At 35.9% G+C, this 26,095-nt stretch overlaps 1 protein-coding gene across 1 annotated transcript in view; it reads right to left on the reverse strand.

The window, feature by feature from the left end:
- Positions 1 to 26,095, reverse strand: part of CFAP54 (cilia and flagella associated protein 54) — a 294,732-nt gene that overhangs the window by 45,897 nt on the left and 222,740 nt on the right. The window contains 6 exon segments of the mRNA XM_044914733.1: positions 1,656 to 1,826; positions 6,034 to 6,254; positions 7,766 to 7,850; positions 7,852 to 7,940; positions 20,551 to 20,692; positions 21,226 to 21,324. Of these exon segments, the coding sequence (XP_044770668.1) occupies positions 1,656 to 1,826; positions 6,034 to 6,254; positions 7,766 to 7,850; positions 7,852 to 7,940; positions 20,551 to 20,692; positions 21,226 to 21,324 (807 nt within the window).

Raw genomic sequence — 26,095 nt, forward strand, 5'->3', positions numbered from 1 at the left:
AGATTTGAACAAGACTAACCAAACTGACCTATTGGGTATATATATGAATACTGCCTTAGCAACTGAGGACTGCACATTTCTTTTAAGAGCAATGGAATATTTACACAATAAATCCTTTCCTGGAGAAAATATGCAGGTTTCAACAATATCAATCATACAGAGCATTTTTTTTATTATCACAGAACAACATAATCTAAGAATAAAAAACAAATTATAATACAATATATTTTTCTAATACAATATATAAAATATATATAAGTTCTATGTAGTTTGGAATGTAAAAAACACATGTTGAAATGGCCCATGAGTCAAAGAATAAATTGTAACAAAAATTTTAAAATTATTTTTAACTGAATGATAATGATAATACTATAATAAAAACTTGTGGGATGAAACCAAAGCAATGTTTAATGAAACTCACAGTCTTCAAATGCATACATTAGGAAAGAAAGGACTGAATATTAAGCCAAACATCTATTTCAAGAAGTCAGGAGTAAGGAAAAGAATACAAAACAAAACAAAAACAAAGTAGCAGAAAGATATATGGATTAATGAAATAAAACTGATGAGAAACCTCTGGTGACAATGATCAAGAAAAAATACACAAACAACCAATGTAAGAAATGAAAAGGGACACTTCAATACAAATACAATGGAGAGATTAAAAGTATGAGAGAAGTTTTAAATAAAATGAAAAAATTCCTAGATAAAGCAACTTAAACAAACCTGACTCAAGAAGAAACAGTAAACTCCAATGTTCTATAAATAGGGGTGATAGTCAAAATATTTAAAACTTGGTTTGACATGGGTACTAACCATTAGAACAGATACTGACCCAATCAGAACTGATACCAACTCTGGCATCTAGTAAATGAGTACTAGTGCTTAATGACTGCCTCAAACTATTGAGAATTATATTACTAATTTTCAATTTTTTCACAAAGAAAACACTAGGGTCAGACGGCTTTACTGATGAATTCTTACCAAATATTTGAGAGGAAAAGTTTACTCTAAACTTACAGAAATGTCACCAGAAAATAGAAAAACACGGTTATATTTACCAACTCACTTTATAAGTCTAACAAAATCTTTATACAAAATATATCTGACAAAGACAGTATGAAAATGAAAATTTGTAACTCAATATTACCCTTAAACAGTGGCAAAAATCCAATGCAAAACCTTAATAAACTGAATCCAATAAAATAAATATATGATCAATTTGAGTTTATCTCAGGAACAGAAGACTGATTAATATTTAAAAAATCAATTACTATATTTTTTAAAATTATAAAATAATCTTAAAGACACAGCAAAAGATTTTGATAAAAATTCTTAGCAAAGTAGACAGTAGAAAAAAACTTCCTTAATGTGATAAGGAATGGCTGCAAAAAAAAGTTAAACATCCTATATTATGGTGACACACTGGAAAGTTTCCCTTGAAGATCAGGAAAAAGGAAAAATGATCAACTCAAGTCAGACTTTACCTGATTTCTTAGTTATTTTCAGACTCATTCTACTAGACAATATAGATTCTATATTGCTGTATATTTTCATCTATATGACAAGGGATTGTTCTCTATTTTCAAGTTATAATGGTCGAGTTAAACTTTATATCTAAATATAAGATTTAGCTTTGTGATTATATTACATACCATAGGTTCTGTGTCCTTTGGAGGTCTTTCTAGAGGAGGAATGTACCACTGAAAGCAAAGTTCTTTGTTTAAATCTTGTATCTTCATAACTGATGACACATCTCCAGAAGATGGGCTGGCAGAGAGCTTATTTAATGATAAATCAGAGTGTAGAGAACTGTCATGACATAACTAGGGAAAAATCAAAAACAGTTTAATTGCTGGTAATAAATTCATGCAATATTTAAAACATTCACTCAATATCCATTCAGTATTGGCTACATTATAAAACTCTGGGAATTGTCTTAGTTTGTTTTATGAGTGTCACTTTTAAAACTGTCCCCAATTACCAGAGAAGATTTTACTACAGAAAAATACGCTTCAAAACCCACAGGACTCAGGGTGCCTGGGTGGTGCAGTTGGTTAGGTGTCCAACTCGGTTTCAACTCAGGTCATAATCTCAGGGTCGTGAGATCAAGCCCTGCGTCAGGCTCTGAGATCAGTGCAAAGTCTGCTTGAGATTGTCTCTCTCTCTCTTTCCCTCTTCTGCTCAGGCTCTCTCTCTCTAAATAAATAAATCTTTAAAAAAAAAAAAAAACCATGGGACTCAACAAATGTCTTCCACTTTGGTGACTTTCCCAGAGTAAAGATATAGAGAGGAAAAATGTCAATATTATCATTTCAGTCTCAAGATCGCCTCAGATTCTAAGAATATCTCTTTTTTTTCTTATTTATTCAGTGGTGAATAAACTGAGGGTATGATTATAAATAACATCTACCTTCCAACAGCAGTTTTTTTCTGTGTCATATGCAAATTAAGACAGTTTTTGCTGTAAAATATTAAAATCAATCGCTCTCATTCCCTCTTTACATGAATGTGGCTGATTTGTTAATTCAGTCTTGGTGAATCTGGGCCTAGCTTTGATGGAACCAGGTCCCTGAATCAGGAGTTTCCAGGAAACATAAATGTGTGGAATGCAACTGGCAATTTCGCAAATTATTCAGTTTTTTTTAAAAGTAGCTCAGAAAGCAAAGCATGGTTGCTATAAAAAAATAACAGTCTAGACAGAGAGATAATAATAGTGATAATAATACCTCAAATCTGAAAAGGACTTTCTTTAATGGAGTGCAAAGTATTTTCAAAATTAACTTGTTATTCCCAAGATTATAATATGGTAGCTGGGAAGCAATTCTTCTGTTGAACTTTTGACATCTAAGGTATCTTAAGGCTTGATGATGAAGGGGAACATGCAAGTGGCCAGTAAGAAATGCCTGGTGTTTCTGTATGGCTTTGTACCTCCCATTATTTCTGAGCTTGTTCAAGATACAATATAAGACTGTCAATGAGAGTCTTCAAAATAAAATAAAAAGAGAAATAAAGACACTGACCTTTCAAGTTGTCTACTGATAAGAGAAAAAAATATGTCATGACTGAAAGGTAATATTAAAGATAAAACTTCTCAAAAATGTCTAGAGACTATCATCATAAAAGGATATTTTAAGCCAGAATCCTCATTTATTAGCACTATGATACTAAAAACATGACCAAAATAAACAATAAACAAGACTATTAGGTTTAAATAATCATTTAAAAGTGCTAAACTAAGATTGATTCTATGCCAGGCAATTCACCAAAAATTCAGGTAAATAATTGATTCCAAAAATAATTTTGGAATTTAATTTTCTTCATATCTGAGTGCCTTTCAGAGGTTCTGACAACTATTTTAGCAAGAATTCATATTTAATAACTAAGCAGAGAAAAATAATAAGCAAATATTTACTATTTTAATATATATAGCATTTATTAACATGGTCTAATAATGGTAAATTGTAACAAAAGTCAATATCAAAATAGGCATTTAATTTTCCATTATCTTTAAAAAAACATAAAATCTAGTTGCTAATGGAATTAAGCATATATGCTAACTGATGGACCATACACTGAATATTTTCGGTATTTTTGATTTATTCTTTGAAAGGAATGAAACAACAGACCTACCAGGAGAAGTCTTGCTTGCCACAGTCCTATAAATGACAAGTCACTTTACACTAGTCAAATATTCGACCTTACGACAAGTCTAAACATGAATAACCCAGCATTGTGCATAATTTTAATCATATCCTTTTTTCTTGGAATTTTTAATGTAATTTGTTTGGCACCTTTGTTTTTCCATCACAGAGCTTCAATAGACCTAACGATATGCAGACGCACACACTGATGAGCCTGGCACCTAGCAATGATCGCTCTGGAAAGACATCTACCTCTTTGTAGAGGAAAAGCAGGATTAAGTATCAATTTATGGATAGAGTTTGATTGAAATAGCCTCCTGAGTGATTAAAAGCTCAAAAACGTTATTATAAAAATCAGCCAAGCTTGCAGTTTATTTTTTTAAAAATCCAAAAGGCTCTATGCTCGTTAGCTGTCTACCCCAGTGAAATGAACACATGATTAGGTGGCTTGCACCTGTCAGACGAGCAACAGTGATCTCCAGAGCCGATTATTCTGGGAAAGTGTTACACTAATTATATTAAAGAAAAAAAAAGAGCAAACAGGGTACAACGATCTCTGATAACACTGCTACCATTAGAAGTGTTGCATATATTTACAACGTATTCAAGGTTCTACGTTCGGAGCATCATGCTTAGTAGGCTGCCCTTAATACTAAAATACTCAAGCAGAGCTCCTTTCGGAATATTAAGAAATCACACCTATTAGTTTCCAAACTCATACAAAATTGTCACAAGAATACATTCACAAAACTATAGTTCTCCACCTTCTCATTCTCTGCCTCTTGTGCCAGAATACCTGAGGCATCTGGGACACGTGGCAGTAATCCTCAAAGGGAGTCACGGTTTCTAGAGGGGTGAATCGGGATCTGGTGTTAGATGGAAATGATTTCATCCCACTCCTGTTGCTTCCTTCCCAGCAGAGGGCCAGACATTTATAGTACATTCCTGACCTTTCTGCCCCCTCTCCCTTCCCCCCCTGGAGAACTACTTGATTGGTGAATTTGGGAAAAAAGAAATATTGGATATGCATAATTATGCTCTTTCTTCTTGGGAGAGAATGGTTTGTAGAGAGTGAATATTCTCTGCTCCTTCATGAGACAGAGTGTATTTTTTTTATTTTTTTAAAGATTTTATTCATTTGTCAGAGAGAGAGAGAGAGAGATTGAGAGCACACATGCAGGGGGAGCAGCAGACAGAGGGAGATGCAGGCTCCCTGCTCTGCAGGGAGCCCGATACGGGGCTCAATCCCAGGACCCTGGGATCATGACCTGAGATGAAGGCAGATGCTTAAGGACTGAGCCACCCAGGCGTCCCCATGAGACAGATTTTAAAGGGGTCTGTGTCCCCACAGATTTTAAGGGGGCCTGTAATGACCAAACCAACCAAACAAAAACAAACACAGCTGAATTGGAAAAATCTGTCTACTTTGCTATTTGCTTTTAGGAAGACCATTTGCCAGTAAATATAAACCATATCCTGCAATGTCAACATTATGACTCATACGGGTGGGTATTTTTTTAATCCCAAACTCTTCAACTCTTTTATTTCTCAAATGATTTATAATCTGGGCAAGAAATAGGGGTGTTAAGTATTAGGCATACCAATATCCCAGTATCTGGGAACTAACTCAAAAAATCCTCCCATGTGGATTCTAATACACTGCCCTGAGAGCAACTCCCTAACTCTCCCTGAGAATCACTTCTTTAAATGAATTCTTAGGGGTGCCTGGGTGGCTCATTCGATAAGCATCTGCCTTCAGCTCAGGTCATTATCCCAGGGTCCTGGGATCGAGCCCTGCGTCGGGCTCCCTGCTCTGTGGGGAGTCTGCTTCTCCCTCTCCCATTCCCCCTGCTTGTGTTCCCTCTCTTGCTGTGTCTCTCTCTGTCAAATAAATAAATAAAAATAAATGAATTCTTAAATTATCTCTTAGTAGGTATTCCCACTACTTTTTAAAATCACAATTTATTACTAGTCACCTCACTTTTTTGTTCAAAAGAGTGATTTAAAAAAAAAGAAAATATTATTATCTATCCAACAATCTAGAAGGATAAGATAAGCAAAGGTTCTCAATTTGGAAGAAGTCACATTTTCAGGTCACTTCTCTGGGCTTAGAAATATGGACATGTCTGGTATGGGCAAGTCTAAATCAAAAAAATGAAAGCAATATATGGTGAAGTCCAAAGTCAAGATAATTCAAAATAAATGACTGATACTTTTTTTGTTTGGAAAGAACTCAATGCAAATGACTTGATTTATTCATTTTATAAATACATATTAGAAATTTACAATACACCACATCCACTTGAGTTTTCTCAAATGTGCTTCCTTCAGAAATATAACAATGATTCTAAGAAGTTTTACAAAAATATATAATGTTTGAAAACAGTACCTTGACTGAATCAGATGAGATTTTTTCCGAAAAAAGTGTGTTTTCCAATCCTTTACAGAGTTCTTTTGGAAATTCATCAATACAAGAGGAAGAATACAGCTGTAAAAATCTTTTAAGGAAAAAATGCATTTCTTTTTGGCGCAAAATCAGCCCAGAGTTGAAAAGGGACGTGAGAAGTGTATCATCTGGCAATGAAATTCCAGGTCCTGGCTTTGGAGATGCTTAGGGAAGAAAAATATGTTACTTTAGAGTCATGTTAGATAACAGAACAGTCTCAGTATTGTTGGTATTTGCTCATTAGCTGCTCTCCCTGTAAATCACACACCTCAGCTAGTGGCTGCCAGTGTAATTCCTCTCTTCTTAAGCTTATTCACTAATGGAACTGCTTCTTGCCACAGGAATGAAGAAAATTTCAGAAGGGTGTGAGGATTGCTTTAGGTTCTAATTCTTGACAATGCAAAATATTCTATGTATTCATCTTATTTGGGACTTACCCCGACAAAGATCTTAAAGCAAGAACTTAGGTGCAGGTCATTTATTTGAAAAGTGATCTCAAGGAGCATAAGTGAGAGAAAGAACAAAGTGTGATGGAGAGAAGAGCCAATAGAGTGAGTTAATGGATGGGCTGTAGCTCTGGACAATCAGGGCTCAGTCCTGCTGAGGACCTTCTGAAAAATAACATGTAGAACTGTCTGGGACCGGGAAGCTGGAATGTTTTCTACCAGTTTCCTACCTCATAAGTATGTGTGGTAATCCCTGGCACTTTGGGCTGTCCTGACAGGGCTGAGCAAGTCTCAGTAGCTTCAGGAGGAGCCCAGGGCAGAAAAGCAGTAAAATGTGGGCACGTGACATGGCAGGTGCCAGCAGGTGAATTCAAAGGTGAGCTGAGTTGATATGGGGCAGGCACTGCCAGAGTATGCCGTACTGGCTCATGTTCGCATCCTTTGCTATTGAACTTCTTTCATTCTTGCCCTTCTCATGATGTACCTTTTATACCTGACACCTCTCTGAATGTTTGTCTATCCCACAATAACTCCTGATAACCCTGCTTAGTCACTCAGCCTATTTGCCCTGCTGGCTTCTCCATCACTGGGCCCTGACATGGGTCAAACTGTCTTTTCCGACTATTTGCACTGATGAACAACACAAAATCACCAATTTCATGGGCACAGATAAAATACAACATACATTGTCACAAACACAAGGGGGACTAACACGAAGCAGATTATACCAGTTTTTCTGGATGTTCTTAAGACGGCATTGATGATACAACAAAAACTAAACAAAACAAAACAACTCAATGGAGTTACATATCTTATCTGAAGTCATGTATTTGTCCTCTTACATACTGAATACTGGAACATTCTCTCCTAAAAGTCAAAATTTCATCCTGTTCATTTTATAAGCTGTCACATTGTGATCACTCTGATTCTTAACTGTTTTGAGCCATGGGCCACTTTGGCAGACTTGGGAAGCCTCTGGATGCATCCTTACAATAACATTTTTAAATACGTGAAATAAAATATATATAATGTCAGAGGAAGTCAGACTTGTTGAAATACTATTCCACCCAAAGATCTGTGTATCTCAGGTTAAGAGCCCCTACAATTTTCATATTCTGATGAGAGTTCACTCTAAAAGATATCGATAGTATTTTAAAATTCCAAATAAAAAACATGACTTAACAAGAACTGGAAAAGAATGTGTTTTTCTTAACACATCAAAAACCTACCTAGCAGTTTGCTCATATTATTAATCCTTTGCAGATGAATATAGTAGCGCAATAGAAGAATCCACGTAATATCCACTTTAGTCTGAGGTTTTTTTTCTAGGATCTGTGTTGCCACACACTCCGTCAGTTTGATACGAGCATGTGTTGCCAGTGGGGAAGACCACTTGGTAGTTATCTAAAAGTAAAAAAATAATAATAACAGTAAGTGAAAAAAAGTTTGTAAGACAAATATTATGCTTTCCTTGAAAAATAACCACGAGAAAAAAAAAAAAAAGCACAACCCATAAAGGAAAGACTGACACATGGGACTACATTTGATTAAAAAAAAAACAAAACAGTTTTGTATCGCAAAAGACACCAAACACAAAGTTAAAAGACAAACCACTGACTGAGAAAAAATATTTAGAACACATATGAATGGTTTTTCTTGAATATGTACAACACTTTGCACCAATCAATAAAGAAAAATTCAGAGTCCAACAGAAAAGTGGGCAAAGAATTTCAACAGTCAACTCATAGAAAAGGAGACCCAAATAGTCAAAATTTTAGCGCCACTAAAAATCAGGAAAATGCAAATTAAAATGAAATACCATTTCCCATCCCTCAGTAATTGATAGATAATAAGATCTGAAAATAATGAATAGTGATAATAATGTGAGGAAACTGGTATCTTCATAAACTACTTGTGAGAGCAACTTCTTTGGAAAGCAATTTGGCAGGATTTTATACAATTAAAAATGCAGATACTCATATAAGTGGTATATGTGTACAAGGACTCTTGTGGAAGACATTCATGACACCATTGTTGTAATATCAAAAAAAAATGGAAACTTAGAAAAATAAACAGAAGTCTATTCATTGGATGGCATGCAAAATGAATTAATTAGATCTATAACGCAGAAAGTATATAGTGTAGTGTCAGTTCAATCCCAGATGTACTTCTCACAGATGTGTGACCTTGAACCTCTCTGCACCGTAGGTCTCTCTGGGCTTTTGACTTCTTGGGTTTTAATTTTCTTATCTTTAAAATGAACATGGTAAGATCCTGGATAGATCATGACAACATATACCAAGTTACAAGCAGATTCCTGATGATACATAGAATATACTACCATTTGTATAAATTTGAAAAAAAACCAGTGTAATATTTTGTATTATTTATGTGCGCACACACACACACACACACACACAAATATACAGTATTTTATTAGGATAATGGCTGCCTCTGGGAAGGAAAAGAAGAAAGATGAATAGAATCTTTTATGGTTAATGGTCTATGTATGTTTTCTTGAATAATAAGATGAATCCCCATGCTCTTACCAACCAGTTTAGCAAACAGAATATTCCCAGTACTTTTAGAATACTGTGCAAACCTCTCCCTAATCCCATTTCCTTCCTCCTTTCCTTCCTTCCTTCTTTTTTTTTTTTTTCCCTATCTTACATACTTTTTTCTTTGCAACCTTTGTGTGCTGAGGTACATTTGCTAGCAACTTACTTTAAAAAGTTCTCCAAGGGGCGCCTGGGTGGCTCAGTCATTAAGCGTCCGCCTTCAGCTCAGGTCATGATCCCAGAGTCCTGGGATCGAGCCCCGCATCGGGCTCCCTGCTTCGCGGGAAGCCTACTTCTCCCTCTCCCACTCCCCCTGCTTGTGTTCCCTCTCTCACTGTGTCTCTCTCTGTCAAATAAATAAAATCTTAAAAATAAAAAAATAAAAAATAAATAAAAATTTAAAAGTTCACCAAAAGAAAACCAGTTGAGTCCTTACAAGGATCTCATGCTTGACTGATTGTTTAGCTAAATATATGATTTTGGTTGAAACTCATTTTTCCTTAAAACTTTAAAAGCCTTATTCTACTGCTTTCTAGTATCCATCATTGCTGGGGAGAAGCTGTATGCTGGTCAAATACTCATTCCTGTGTTTGACCACCTTCCCTACTCTATAATGTTTTTAATGAACTCCTCGTTATTTGTGGTGACTAAAAATTTCATGCTGCATCTAGGCCTAGGTCTTTTTCGTTCATTCTGCTTGTTATGTAGTAGGCCTTTTCAGTGTGAACACTCATCTCTCCTTGTGGTCTTGCAAAATATTCTTATATTTATTTCCCTGATGAGATAAATATAAGAACATATTGATTCTCTCTCTCTTTTGCTCTCTTTCTGCCTTTCCCTCTCCCTTTCTCTCTCACTCCACATATTTGGGCACTTGATTTATAACAGATGTGACACTGCAATGTTGTGAAGAAGGTTGGTCTTTTTAATACATGGTTCTGGGTTAATTGTATATCATACGGAAAAAATTAATCTTGACTTCAGCCTCACACCATATATAAGAATAGATTCTAGGTGAATTGTAGATCTAAATGTGAAAAGTAAAAAAAAAAGATGGTAAAAATAAGAGTGTATCTTTATGACTTTTGCATAGAAAAAGATTTCTAAAACTTAACACAAAAAGCATAAACCATAAAAGAAAAGATTTATAAATTTTACAACATTAAAATTATGAACTTTGTATAATCAAAAGTACCACTAGCAGAACAGGGGTAAAAGATATTTGCAACACATATACTCTATAAAATGGTCATATCCAGAATATTGAAAGAATCTCTCCATACTTCTAAGAAAAATACAGAAAACTCCCAAGAAAACTGGGCATGATTCTTGAATAAGGAGTTCCCAAAAAAGACTAAACAAAAGCCAATACTATATATAACAGTATCCTACCTTTTTAGTCATCAAGGTAAAATTTAAATTCAAACCCCTTTGGAGAACTTCTAAGTTGAAAATATATATACCTATGACCCAGCAATTCTATTCCTTGGTATATACATAAAAATGTGTACATCTGTACACAAAAATGTCATATACAAGTGTATTCATAGAAGCATCATTCCCGATAACCCCCACATATTTATCAACAATAGAATGGATAAGAAATTGTTATTATATCCATCAAAGAATGAACTACACAAACATAGTGTTGAACAAAAGAAGACAGATACAAAAGAATATAGACTATATAATTTCACTTACACAAAAATCAAAAGCTGACAAAACTAATCCAGGTGTTAGAAATCAGAAAGCAGGGACATTAATTAGGATGTGTTGACTAACCTTACTGTGGTTAATTATTCTGCAGTGTATACATACATAAATCATTACACTGTACACCTTACACTTACACATTGTTTTATGTCAATTATATCTCAATAAAGCTGGGAAAAAGAGGGGGTTGGTAGGCAGCAGAAGGGGGTATGATGTAGATTTGTTCTAGTTTTGACCCATGATGGTTATATGGGCATTTCCTTTATGATATTGAATGAAACTGTATTTTCATGATTTGTGTGATTTTCCATGTTTATGTTATAATACAGTAAAATATTTTTGTGGTGACTTCCAGCAAAGGTGTCCATATAGTATTGGCATGTCCTCTTCTCCTGGAAATCATCCCCAAACAACACAAAAAACAAGTGACAAAAACCCAAATACTATTTTCAATAAATCAGGAAAGAACTAAAACCCCAAACCACAAGATGCATGGCATTGTGCCCAAAGTAGTTGTCACCAGGTAGAGGATACAAAGGAGGCAGAGGACAATACTCAGATGTAAATCTCAGAAAGAAAGAGCAATGGTGAACTGCACATTTTTAAAACAGTATTATGGGTGCCAGTTAAGTTGAGGCATCTTAAGACCAATTGTTCAGAGTTTAAAGAAAAAGAAATACATATACATTTTGAACGTGTATGTGATGAGCTCTTTAAAGCCAAAAAAAAAAAAAAATACTCTTTGTTACAGCTTTTCAAACTCCAAATGAAAAAGTCAGTGAAGTATCATATAGAGTAGGTTATCATATTGTGTTGGCTAGAGAAATGCACACAAAAGCCTAGAAACTAATAAGTTGACATCAATGAATACATATCCTGAAGTCTAAGACCTCAATGTCCTGTTTGCAATAACTTGCACTGGTTGAAAAATCAGTAAACAAAATTGTAACACTTTCCAATAATAAAATAACTTGTTGAATTCAAGATGTAGCTGCCAACATGAAGACTTAGTAACACATCTGCAGAGTTGTACTTTTACCTTACAAATGCTCACATCTACAGACATTGTTGGTCATGCAGTTTTGCTTGGATTTGTCGAATAGTATCAGCACCAACTATTGAAAGAAGATCTCCTTGTCTGTGAATGATTAGCAAGAATGCAAGTGAAATATGCAAAACGTTGAATAATCTTTCTGAATTCAGTGGTTTATCCTGGAATAAGTATGTTGACATGTGCACTGATGGTGCAAAAGGAATGATAAATAAAACTGGTGCCTTCGCATGAACCTAAGAAGGCAGCGACATCAAACTACTAGTAGTTCCTGAGATTAAGAATTCCTCATATCAGTGAGATCATATGATACATGTCTTTCTCTGACTGACTTATTTTGCTCAGCATAATACCCTCCAGTTCCATCCACATCATTGCAAATGGTAAGATTTCATTCTTTTTGATGGCTGCATAATATTCCATAGTATATATATACCACATCTTCTTTATCCATTCATCTGTCGATGGACATCTTGGCTCTTTCCATAGTTTGGCTATTGTGGACATTGCTGCTATAAACATCAGGGTGCACGTACCCCTTCGGATCCCTACCTTTGAGTCTTTGGGGTAAATACCCAGTAGTGCAGTTGCTGGGTCGTATGGTAGCTTTATTTTCAACTTTCTGAGGAACCTCCATACTGTTTTCCAGAGTGTGCTGGAGTGGTGGGGGGTGGGAGGGATGGGGTGGCTGGGTGATAGACATTTGGGAGGGTATGTGCTATGGTGAGCGCTGTGAATTGTGTAAGACTATTGAATCACAGACCTGTACCTCTGAAACAAATAATACATTATATGTTAAAAAAAAGAAGAAGGTAGTAGGAAGGGAAAAATGAAGGGGGGGAAATTGGAGGGGGAGACAAACCATGAGAGACTATGGACTCTGAGAAACAAACTGAGGGTTCTAGAGGGGAGGGGGGTGGGGGGATGGGTTAGCCTGGTGATGGTGTTAAAGAGGGCACGTTCTGCACGGAGCACTGGGTGTTATACGCAAACAATGAATCATGGAACACCACATCGAAAACTAATGATGTAATGTATGGGGATTAACATAACATAATAAAAAAAAAGCTGCTAGTAGTTCTTGTGTTCTTCACTGCCATGCACTCATAGTAAAATGAATTAACTAAAATGCTAGTTTCACTTAAGAGTGTCCCTGATAAAGCAGCAAAATTAAAGTTATTAACTACTGACCTTCAAGTACACCTTTTTTCAAAATTTGTGTGACGAAATGGGAAGAACACATAAAATGTTTCTACTCAGCCATCAAAAAAAAAAAAAGAAATCTTGCAATGACATGGATGGAACTAGAGGGTATTATGCTGAGCGACGTAAGTCAATTAGAGAAAGAGAATTATCCTATGATCTCACTCATATGTGGAATTTAAGAAAGAAGGAAAAATAAAATAAGATAAAAACAGAGAGGGAGGCAAACCATAAGAGACTCTTAACTATTGAGAACAAACTGAGGGTTGCTGAAGGGGAGGTGGAGGAGGAAGGAGGGACGGTTTAAATGGGTGATGGGCATTAAGGAGGGCACTTGTTGTGATAAGCACTGGGTGTTTACAAGTGATCAATCACTACATTCTACTCCTGAAACCAATACTACTATATGTTAACTGACTTGAATTTAAATTAAAAAAAAATTTCTGCTGTATCCTGAAATATACAATGGCTGTCTTAAGGAAAAGCACTTCTGTGATTAAGTTGCAAATGGAATGCCCTACTCCCGACACCCCCTCCAGCCCCCCCACCATGGAACACCATTTTTACATAAAAGAACAACTGAGAAGACAAACTAAGTGTTTTCATACTTAGATGTGTGGCAAACACCTTCCATAAAGTAGTAGGCCCTCAGGAAAATAACTGACAGTATTTACTGTCAATGATAAAATTCATATTTTTAAGTAAAAACTTAGAATTTTGGAAAATTTGTATATGCCACCATGGGCTTCCCAATACTTTCTGATAAGAATGGTGATGATTTTTAAAATTTGATTTTTTAAAAACTGTCCAGTGAATTGTACAGACACTCGGAAGTCGTGCATAACCCAGGGAGTCACTATTTTCCAAATATCTTGTGCATGATATTACAGTCATGCATGAGTAAAAGATCCATTCAGACTGAAAGACTAATGAATTTTAATGTAACACAGTACAAAAAGTTCAATGATATTGTTTCATAGTCTACACTGGAACTAACCTTTATGAAACTACCACTTACCTCGGTGTTGGTTTGGTACCAAAGAAGAATGTCCACAATTATCTGAAAAGGCTCTTAAAATAGTCCTCCACCTTCTATCTACAGATCTGTGTGAAGCTGGGTTTTCTTCACATATTTCAACCACAACATTATGCTCTAACAGGCTGACTGCACAAGTGGGTGTGAGTCCAGTTCTTTCATTAAGCCAGACATTAGAGAGATTTTTAATGTTACTTATGCTAACTTCTAATGGATTTATTACTGTTCTTTTAAAATTAATTAATAAACTTTAATTTTAATTTCTAATGTAACCTATTTCTTCTATAATGATAGATTTGCCTAATTTTTTATATAATGTATTTTGAAGTAAATTTGGGTAAATTATATTTTTCTCCAAAATTATACATTTCACAAAGTTTTTAAAATTTATTTGCTTCAAATTAAACAGAAAAAAACTCAAATAATTTAATTTCTCTATATCAGTGATTACCTTCCTCTTAGCATTTATCCTTTTTCTACTGTAATTAATTTTCCTAAATAAGTTGGCTAATAGTTTGTTTTTTCCCCTGAAATTACCTCATTTTGTTTTTGTTTCCTAGTTTATTATGTATGTATTGTAAAATGATGCAAAATAATGCCAAACATACCTTTCATGTCAACTAATTTAAATTAGCTAAAGTTGCCTACTACCAAAAAGAAAAATATTATCAAGTTTTAAAACAAAGAAAATCCAATTCTGTGTTCTATTTAAGATGTATATTTAAAATCAGGTGATTTAGGAAGGTTGACAATAAAAGAATGGGCAAATGTGTACTAGGACAATGTAAACCAAAAAAAAAAAAAAAAAAAAGCAATATTTGTGAACCTATTATCATATAAGCTAGCATTCTGGCCAAAACAGATTCTCTCCTAAAGCCTCCAGAGGGATGTATTTCTGCCCACACCTTAATTTTAGCCCAGTCAGACCCACTTTAGACTTCTGACCTCCTGAACCGGAAGATACACCTTGTGTTGTTTTAAGCCACTAAATTGTGGTTGTTTCTTATAGCAGGAATAGGACACCAATACAGTGACAACACCAATTGCCTCTGCAGAGGACTCAGATATTTTCAGAGAAGATAGAAGGAAGACTTTCTCTCCATGACCTTTGATGTCTCTTGAGTTTTTATTTACTTATTTTTATTTTTTAAGGAGTTTATTTATTTGAGAGAGAGGAGAGAGAGAGAGCGTGGGGGAGGGAGAGGGAGAGAGAATCTGAAGCAGACTCTGCGCTTAGCGCAGAGCCCGATGTGGGGCTCAATCCCACGACCCTGAGATCATGACCTGAGCCAAAATCAAGAGTCAGACGCTTAATCGACCGAGGCACCCAGGCACCCCTTTGGAGTTTTGCTTCTTGAGAATAAATTACCTATGTGAAGAAACTGAACGAAATTAAAAGGAAAAAAAGGAGCCTCTGCACATATTTGACCAATGTCGTCTGGTCTTTAACGTCATAGGAGAAAATTAATACCAGTTCAATTTTTTCTTCTTTATAGAAAGGCCACTTTTTGTGATTGAATGCTTACAATTATTTTCTTTGTCTTTATAATCCAAAAGTGATGCCAGAATTTGTCCAGGTATAATCTGCACTATACGTTTATCTTCAGAACTTTTGTGGGAGGCATATCCCATTGCCACGGTTTCCCTCCAGCCACAGCCATTGCTGCATGGGTTTCACTGGTTCTGGGCCAGTATTTATGCTAATTTCCCTGCATTCTTCCAGTGGTGGGAATTCCAACCTTACCATCTCAGGTGGGGTTCTGACTTCTCCCAAGTGGCTCATTTTTGGCCCTGACTGGGCACTTGGCATGTTTCTCTGCATCTACTCAAGCCAGTGGGCAACGTGTTTCTAGTCCTCAATTTGTAGACAAGTCCACCCTGAACCTCAGTTCTATGTAGTTAGCTGGGTTCTGACCTTCCCTACCTGCGGGGCCCTCCTTCCAGATTCCCTCTTTGTCCAGCCATTCAAAGTCCCAGCCCCAGCTGTTCCCTCTCCAATGAGGTCCTCACCTTCACCCCTTGCTTATAATCACTCATTTTACTTTGGTAACTTAAGATTTTCTTTTCCTGATTTCATGCTCAACTATAAATTAAAACAATTTTGGTTCTGTTTTACCCAACCTTGTTACATGTTTGGATTGGGGAGGGCAAAAGCATCTTTCATGTCAGCTCAATCCAAAAGGGTGATGCATTAGTTCTGCACTTTGATTTCCTCGTAATACTTTATCACACCCAACACAGTGATCAAGGGCACAGCTTTTAGAATTGGATAGATCAGGGTTTGTATCAGCAGTAGAAAATTATCCTAGTTACATAACCTCTCTGAGGACCTTTCTTCATTTACTATACGTGCATAATGACACTCTCATGGAATTTTCCCAAAGTTATCCTTTATCATTTATCACATAAGAAAGCACTAGCACATAGCCCCAGAAGCCACTGGTCCCACAATTATCTAGCACTTGCTGCATTATGGCTTTCTATGGTTGTGTCAGTCTTTGACTGTTTGGGTCCTGCTGAGAGTTCCAAACAATTTTGTTCCATTTTCTTTGGTTCCCTGCAGTGTCAGTCTTCCTCTGAGTCTTCAAGATAGCATTCCATTGCATCTGTTAATTCTTATTTTTCATCGTTGACACTGTCTAGAATAAAGAATCTCTCCATACCTAGTGTCTGATAATAGAAGGTGGAGAATGTATGCTCTACTCTCCGTCATGGGACTGTTCCTTCTCAGATTTAAGTGATCAAAGTGTAGAGCTCTCCGTAAAATTTCTAGAATCTTGCAGGTGTTGGACCAGAACAGCTCTGCTTCACTGAGGATGGTTCTCATCATACCCCAACTGTCTCAACTGCTTATACTCTGAACTAATACAGAGCATGTGCACACACATGCACATGCACATACACACAAACACACATCACTGCTATTAGCATAAATTATTTATCTCCATTTTCATCTGTAAGTTGTGTAATAGTTTGGAATGTGAGGATGTAATGTATTCCCCTAGCTCCCCACCTATAGACAATTGTGTCTCAAAGGAATAGAAGAAATCAACATAATAGTAGAGGAATGACATCCTAGTTTTTAGTTGGTATTGACCCCATGTCTCTAAACCAGGGGCAAGGCAGTAAGGAAAGAATAAAACATATTTTTACAGGCTGGAAGTTTTTCTCTCTTTCAAGAGGCAGAGCATATATTAAAGGTCAGTTGTGATCCTTAGTTCTGCTCTACAGATCTCTTTTTATATTCTGACAATAGGTTCACCAACATTAGTTTTTAGCATGACACATTTATGTTTTTCTATATACAAAGTGTATGTAGTTGTGAGAGGTTGCATCCAGTACCACTAATCTTAAATGTTGCTTTTAATTCAAAGTGTCTTGTAGAATTTAACAATTTTTATACTAGCTGAATTTTTATACTAAAGCCCCAAGAAAATCAAGACAAAAAGATAAGCATATTTTAATACAGGTAGGGTCAAACTAGGCATCTAATAAATGTTTTTTGCACTGAATCTAAATATGTTCCTATATTGACAGTACCATCATTTTAGGGTGTCTATTCCCATAAGACGTTGGAGAGGAAACCTCAATAAATCGGATGAGTTGAATCACTCAATTACCTTATTGTCCTACAGATATCATACAGTATCTCTCTGGTACACATATGCATGACTAATCTATTCTGTCATCATGCTTCTCTGATCGTCAACACTATGTTGGGAAAATGTGCTTTCTCTCCACTCTGCTACCCATGACTCTGGTCTATTTACACCTGCCCTGCAATATACTTCTTCCAGAAGAGAATGTTCCTAATTAACCCACATGCCCATCCTGCCTGCGTCTAGCTTTAGTTTAATCTGCCTCCATTGTCTTCTTAAAAGATGCATTTATATAATTTCAAGGTGTATGCCTGTTCTGATTGTCAATGACTGGAAGCTCATGGAAGACAAGCCCCACTTTATTGATGTGTTCCATGACTCCTCCTTCCCCCAGGACATAAATATCTGGTACAGGGCTCTGCACACAGTAACAATGACTATCGATCACCACCTCATGTACAGATCAATGCTAGTGAAGGTGAGATTACTGAGGAAGTTCTCCTGGATGCTAGTTTATGCTAATGTAAGGAAAATCAAACAAGTTTTATTTGCTGCTGTTACCCTTTAGCAATTCCTTATAATGTGAACCTCATTGCCATCTGGGTATTTGTAGCAGTCAGGAGGGAACCTGACTACCGTAGTAAGGGAAATCACCAACATGAATTAATCATCAGTCTGCTAGGAAAATACTGGAGGGCAAAACTATTATCCTTAAAGCAAGGCAAAATGCAAACTAGATTGGACTTCAAAATTCAGTCATTTCAGGGGCACCTGGGTGGCTCAGTCGTTAAGCATCTGCCTTCGGCTCAGGTCATGATCCTGGGGTCCTGGGATCGAGCCCCGCATCGGGCTCCCTGCTCGGCGGGAAGCCTGCTTCTCCCTCTCCCACTCCCCCTGCTTGTGTTCCCTCTCTCGCTGTGTCTCTCTCTGTCAGATAAATAAATAAAATCTTTAAAAAAAAAATTCAGTCATTTCAAATTAGTATTATGGTAAAACAGTAAAGGAGTGCTAATGGTACAAAATAGAAACTAAAAATTGGAATATGCTATGAAAACCACTGAAATAGGCAAAGAAAGCCTATACTGTAGCATTAAGCATAGCTAAGATGAAGACTACCTGCTCAACTGGATCAACTAAGATCATTTGGATAGGGGATGCTGTTCCTCACAGCATGTGCCCATGGGTGACAACATTAGTAGATCACTGGAACACCTTTTCCTGTCTTTCCATGCAGCGACTCAGAATTCTTCTTAGGTCACTACTAGCCATAGATTGAACTTGTCATGTATAGTAGTCTGGATTATCATTCAGCAAACATTCATGCCCCTCTCCCTTTCTCTACAGGCAGAGTAGATTTCCGTTCCTCACTGATGTTGGACTTGGCCATCTGGTTTGCCATGATCAATGGGCTGTGGTGTGGAGAGAGGCCTTGAGTGTGCTTCTGTGATCTAGCGTGGCCCCTTTGCTCTGGTGTACAGCATGAGAAGAGCATGCCCCAAATAGCCACGGCCTCTTCAGCCTGGGCTTCACAACAAATGTACATGAACTACACCTGAACTCAACCTACAGAATGAAGCAGAATACATGAGACAAGTCAAATAATTAATTCTTGTTGTAAGCTACTAAGTTTTAGGGCTGTTTGGCATACAGCATAATTTTGGCAATAACTGGTTAATACAGCATTTTAGATGAAATTGATGAAGCAAAATTCTACCAGGCATTAAAACAATAAAACAAGAACATGACACCTTGGCATAAAAAACCCATCTAATGGTTTAACCTCGGGCAATCCATTTTTAGGCTGGAAAGGAAGAAAGCCAAGGAAGGGGACAGTTTCAGACACTAACCCTTTGGCTAAAGTTGACTTAACACTTCAGCAGACTAAGCTGCTGCCTACAGATACGTTCTCAGAGGCTTTAGGAAGAACACTCCCACCCCCACCAGGTTCAAGTACCACTCTTCATTCCCTTTGGCTCAATGCTTCACCTGGTGCCAAGGAAAATTAATTATGGTTATTACTGAAATGTCAATCTGGAAGTAAGACTCTAGCACCTTACTTCTTAGAACCCATCCAAGTGCTCAGGACATAAGAGCACTTAATAAATATTTTTCAAATGAATGAATGGACAAACACACAAATGAACATTAAATATGTTACTGCTCATCTGACTTAGAGGTTTAGATTATAGTTTACTAATTAACAAAGGAGTTCTAAATGAGAAAAAATAAATAGCAGTGAGGTCAAGTTTAAATTCTAACCTCTCATTCATTAATTCATTTAACAAATATGAATGCCTGTAATGTGCAAGTAATGTGTGATTTTCTGTGGTTGCAGCAGCAAACAAAATAAAGTCCCTACCCTCAGGAAGCTGATGAGAGTTTAATGAGAGAAAGAGCTCAAATATGTACACCGTGTGTGTGCACACACACATACACATACACACAAACACACACATTTAAAATATAAGAAAAAGCACAGAGAGCTACATGAGAGTACGAGAGCAAGTACACAGTTTAGAGGATCAGGAAAGGACCCACAAGTAAATATTTTCAAAGCCTTCATTTGACATCTGTGAACTGGAAAAGAAGCAGACAGAAGGGAAAACCATTTGTCACATAGCCCTGCATCTGAAATGCAGGAGCTGACTGAGTAACATGTACATACATACAAGGAAATGATGCCCCTTTGTTTTGGCAGCTCGGCCTTAAGAACCCTATGCTCTTCCTGAGGTTCCTCACACCACTATCCTCTCTAAGCTAAAACCCAACAAATCACCACAATTAAACCTTTGCCACTTGATTAGACATTATATATATCTGGTTTTTATAAAATGCCTAGACATTTCAAACATACCAAGCAAATAATCTGTGTATGAAGACAGAAGATCCACGGTGGCAAATTCTGGGATATTTGGTAATGCCCCTTGGCTAACTTTATCAGTTCTAGCATTCTTCTTTCCAATAAGTAGATTAATTTCCAACACAGCTTCACTGACCTAAAATTAATACATAATCAGAATCCATAAATGTAAGCTTTCTCATTCATAGATTATCTATTAGGTAAATAATGTGAAAAAGTGAATTCATAAAATAATATGCAATATACATTGGAAGAAAAAAAAAGATAATCTGGAAAACAACATGTGATCCCCAACATGTAGTATGTATCATTGTCAAACAAATCATTACTGTTGACAATTTAATTAATGTATGAGCCACTTTAAATAGGTTCTCTCACCTAGCTACAACAGGTATTTGCCAAAATGTCAAAACATGCACATATGTATCTGCCAATACTCTCATTAAAGGAAAGCTGAAACAAACAAAGCCAGGTCTGGCTAATAAAGATTAAAAACATTATGTATATAAGGAGCATTTCTAATCTTCCCAAGAAACATCACCAGCATAAATCCGAAAGAATGTGAATTTTCTTTTCTCTCACAGAGATACATTGTGCTGCCCTAACAGCTGGTGGTAGAGGATACGGATAGGACAGTGAAGAGAAAGATTAAGTAAAAATCACACCAACCTGGGCAGCAGCTCTTATCACAATCCAGGCCAGTGAACTGTACATTTCAAATTTATTTACTATTGGTTCTTTAATAGAACTATGCCTTCTGGTAGAAGCCTAAAAAATATAGTACATGCATTATGATAAAGATATCATGAAGTTCCATGATTAATTTTCTCATCCTCTGAAGATGACATTTCAGTGGAACACTATGTAGCCATTAAGAATAATAATATAAAAAAATAATAATGTATATGTATCTATTGACATGAAAAGATGCTCAAAGCATATTGGAGAAAGAAAAGTGGGGGTTACAAAATAGTATGCAAAGTATGATCCTATTTCTAAAAAGACATGTACACACATATACTCCCTGTATATACAAGCAGAGAAAATTATTAACACCCATTATCCTGGGTTTTAAGGGTGATTATTTTTATCATCTTTTCTAATTTTTTATAATGAGCGTGTATTATTTGAATAACAATAAAATAAACACAAATGGCATTTTAAGGAAAGTATTTACTTAAAATGATATTTGCCATTTTAATAGAGGATTTATAAGTTGAATATATTGTGTGTAAGGATGTCAGAAATAAGAACATTACTTAAGATTTTTGATAGGTATTTGCTATCATCTTTTCAACTAGGAAACTGTTAAAGGGACAATGTAATCATAAAGTTCCACAGAATAGCAAAAGTAACAATGAATGGAGATAATTTTTACTGTGTGTGTTCAGTTTTGTGTTTTGTGTGTGTTCAGTTTTTTATTTTTATTTTTTTTAAAGATTTTATTTATTTATTTGAGAGAGAGAGACTGAGAGAGAGAGAGCACATGAGAGGGGGGAGGGTCAGAGGGAGAAGCAGACTCCCTGCTCCGCGGGAAGCCGGCTTCTCCCTCTCCCACTCCCCCTACTTGTGTTCCCTCTCTTGCTGTCTCTCTCTGTGTCAAATAAATAAATAAATAAAATCTTTACAAAATAAAAAATAAAAATAAATAAAGATAACTAAAATAAGCATTAAGAGTCAATTCTTAAGATTTAACTAATCTGGAAAAAACTATTCAATTAGACTGCTTGGTTCTAATTTTTTGATGTTCGTGTTTTGGCTAATTCTTTAATCTTCAACAAGACTGCAGAATAAAACAAACAATAACAAAAGATATCTTTCTTCTACTTCAATAACAAGGAAAAAGAAAGTGAAGGAATAATGCTGATGCCAGAGCAAGGAATACAATGTGCAAATGCGGCCTGGCCTAGATCAAGTGCTAAGATTGTTTGGAAATAGATGAAACCCGGAGAAGTCTGCCTATGGAGAATCTAAGCAACATCCCCCTGTCCCAAGATATGAAGACCCACTTGGGTTCTGGGGTAGCCCTTGCCAACTTACTGGCTATGTAAGTTTGGGCAATTTACTTAAATTCTGGAAACAAGACTAACAGACATTAAATGAAGAATACATAATAACATTAAATAATTACAATGTAAGAACAATTAGTGACACAGACATTTAAAAAAGAAAGTTCATTTTGAATTGAGAGGGAGACTTTATTAAGAAGGTTGGACTTGAGTTCAAAATGGGAAAATGTGGACAGAGAAGAATATAAAGGGTATTTTTTTTAGATGGAGGTGTTTAACACTGCATTTATGAGATTCTAGCTCATGCAAACAAACAAGAAAAAGAGGAAAATGCATCTAGATTCGAAATGAAGAAGTAAAATTGTATTTGTTTGCAGAAGACATGGTCCTATATGTAGGAAATCCCAAGACACACACATACACACACACCTCTAGAATTAATAAATGTGCATAACAAGATCACAGGACACAAAATTCAATATTCATAAATCCACTGTATTTCTATGTATCATCAATGAACAATCTGAAAATGAAATGAAGAAAATATTCCACTCACAATAGAGATAAGCTTAACAAAAATGTACAGAATTTGTACACTGAAAAGTAAAAAGCATTATTGAGAGAAATTAATATCTAAATAAATGAAGGGACAGTTCATATCCATGAATTGGAAGATTCAATATTGTTAAGATGGCTACTGTCCCCAAATTGATTTACAGATTTAACACAATCTCTACTAAAATTCTGTTAGTTTGCAGAAATTGACAAGCAGCTCCTAAAATGTATATGAAAATGCAAAGAACTCAAAGTAGCCAAAATGATTTGGAAAGGAAGAACATAGTTGGAGGACAGGTACTTTCCAATTTCAAAACTTACTGAAAGCTACAATAACCAAGAGGGTGGATACTCCCATAAAGGTAGACTTATAGATCATGGAATAGGATTGAAAGTCTAGCAATAAACATTTAGATTTATGATAATTAATTTTTGACAATGGTGTGCCAAGGCAAGTCAATGAAGAAAAGACAGTCTCTTGAACAACTGGTACTGGGACAGTTGGATATCTATGTGCAAAAGAAGAATTTAGATCTTTATACACTTCACACAAATATTAATTCAAAATGGGGATCATACTTAAATGTAAAAGCTACAACTATAAAACTTCTAAAAGAAAACATAGAAGAAAAGCTTCAACACCTGGGGTTAGGCGAAGAATTCTTAGATATGCAACCAAAAGCACAATATATAAAAGAAGAAAAATGAAAAATTGGAATCATTAAAATTTAAAACTTTGTCTCCAAAGACACTATTAACAATATGAAAAGACAAGCCACCAACTGGAGGAAATATTTGCAAATCAAGTATCTGATAAAGGACTTGAATCTAGAATATACATTTTAAAAACTCTTGTGATAAAAAAAAAAAAGACATCTTAGTTTAGGTTATGGGCAAAAGATCTGAATAAACATTTCCCCAAAGAAGATACAGAAATGGGGGCGCCTGGGTGGCTCAGTTGGTTAAGCGGCTGCCTTCGGCTCAGGTCATGATCCTGGAGTCCCGGGATCGAGTCCCGCATCAAGCTCCCTGCTCGGCAGGGAGTCTGCTTCTCCCTCTGACCCTCCTCCCTCTCATGCTCTCTGTCTCTCATTCTCTCTGTCTCAAATAAATAAAAATTTTTTAAAAATTTTAAAAAAAGAAGATACAGAAATGATCAGTAAGTACATGAAAAGATCTCAACATAGACAGCTGGGAAATGCACACCAAAGTCACAGTGAGATACACTTCATAACCACTAGGATGGCTACAATCAATAATATAGATAATAACAAGTGTTGGCTAGGCTGTGGAAAAACTGGAACTCTTATTCACTGGTACAGGCACTTTGGAAAACAATCTGACAGATCATCAAAAGGCTAAACATAGAGTTAACATATGACCCAGCAATTCCATTCTTAGATATACACCCAAGAGAACTACAAACATATGTTCACTTAAAAACTTGTATATAAATGTTCAAAGCAGCGTTAATCAAAATATCCAAAAAGTGGAAACAATTCATATATCCATCAACTGTTGAATGGGCAAAGAAAATACTATATATCCAAAAAGGGGACTACTAGTCAGCAAAAAAAGGAACAAACTACTGTTACATGCTACAATATAGGCAAACCTCAAGAACATAACGCTAATGAAAGCAGTAGTCACAGAAGACTATATATCGTATGATTCCATTTATATGGAATTCCATTATGTGAAATATCCAGGGAAGGCCAATCTATGGAGATAGAAAACAAATTAATGGTTGCTTGGGGCTAGGGACTGCAAATGGGCACTAGGGATCTTGCTGGAATAGTGGGAATGTTCTAAAACCGGATGGTGATGCCAGCTCCACAGCTCTGTAAAGTTGCTAAACATCTGTGAACTGCACTCTTAAAACAGGTTAATTTCATGAATGTAAATTATACCTCAATAAATTATACCTCAATAAATCTATTTTTAGTATGTGTGCTTGCTAATCTCTTTCTTTGAACTATTTTCCTCCTGCTTGACTACTTGGAAAACTTCTAGTCCTTCTTCAAAATTCATCTCATCTGTAAAACTTTCTCCCAGCATTCCGCCAAAGCAAAATTAGTTCCCACTTTGCTCCACTTCTCTACTTTGACATATCTTGATTACAGTCCTCATTAGATTTTGATACAATTATTTCTCTCCCTTGCTCCTCTGTGCTTCTTAGAGAAAGAGAGTAACATGCCTGGCATACATTAGGCACTCAGTAAGTATTTGGTTAATGAATGAATACGTGTTCATGAAATAGTCAATTCCATTTAGCTAAAAAAAATAATTATTGAATACCTACTATATACAAAATACTCTAGAAAGATAAAATGGGAATGTTTAGCCAAAGTCATATATTGGTAGGGAACAGTGCACCCCTCTTTTTGAGTACTTATTATGTGCCATGCCCATTATCTTGTTTAATTCTCCTACCTACTCTAAGAGGTCAGTATCCTCTCATCTCCATCTCACAGATGAGAAAACTAGGCTTAGAAAGGCCCCAATCACCCTGCTGGTATGTCATGAAGCTAGGATTCAAACCCAAACCAGTGCTCTGGTCACTCTGCTCTGTGGATTCTCCATAAAAGTGAAGCAATAGTGCTTTCTTTTAAGAGTTTATAAAGCATTGTCTTTATTAGGACAAACTTCTAATGTGGTATTTCAAAGGTTGAGTGTGTCTGGATAAATTCTTGTTTGTCTTTGGCTGTTTTCTGTGCTCCTAGTAATTGTATGACTTGCTAAAATATTTCTATTATGTCACACAAAAAATAATGTGATATTGTATGGAATTATGCTATGTTTTTCATTCAAATTCTACCTTATTCAAGCTCTTAATTATAAATACTTCTCCAGTAAAGGCCAAAAAGGTGATATATTATTATCCTAGCATCCTATTAATTTGCATTGTTACTTGCCATGGAAACAAAGATTTTTGTTTTCTCTTACTAGAAATAAACATGTTTATCACACCAGAA

This window comes from Neomonachus schauinslandi, chromosome 5, assembly GCF_002201575.2.
Source record: "Neomonachus schauinslandi chromosome 5, ASM220157v2, whole genome shotgun sequence".
Lineage (NCBI taxonomy): Eukaryota > Metazoa > Chordata > Mammalia > Carnivora > Phocidae > Neomonachus > Neomonachus schauinslandi.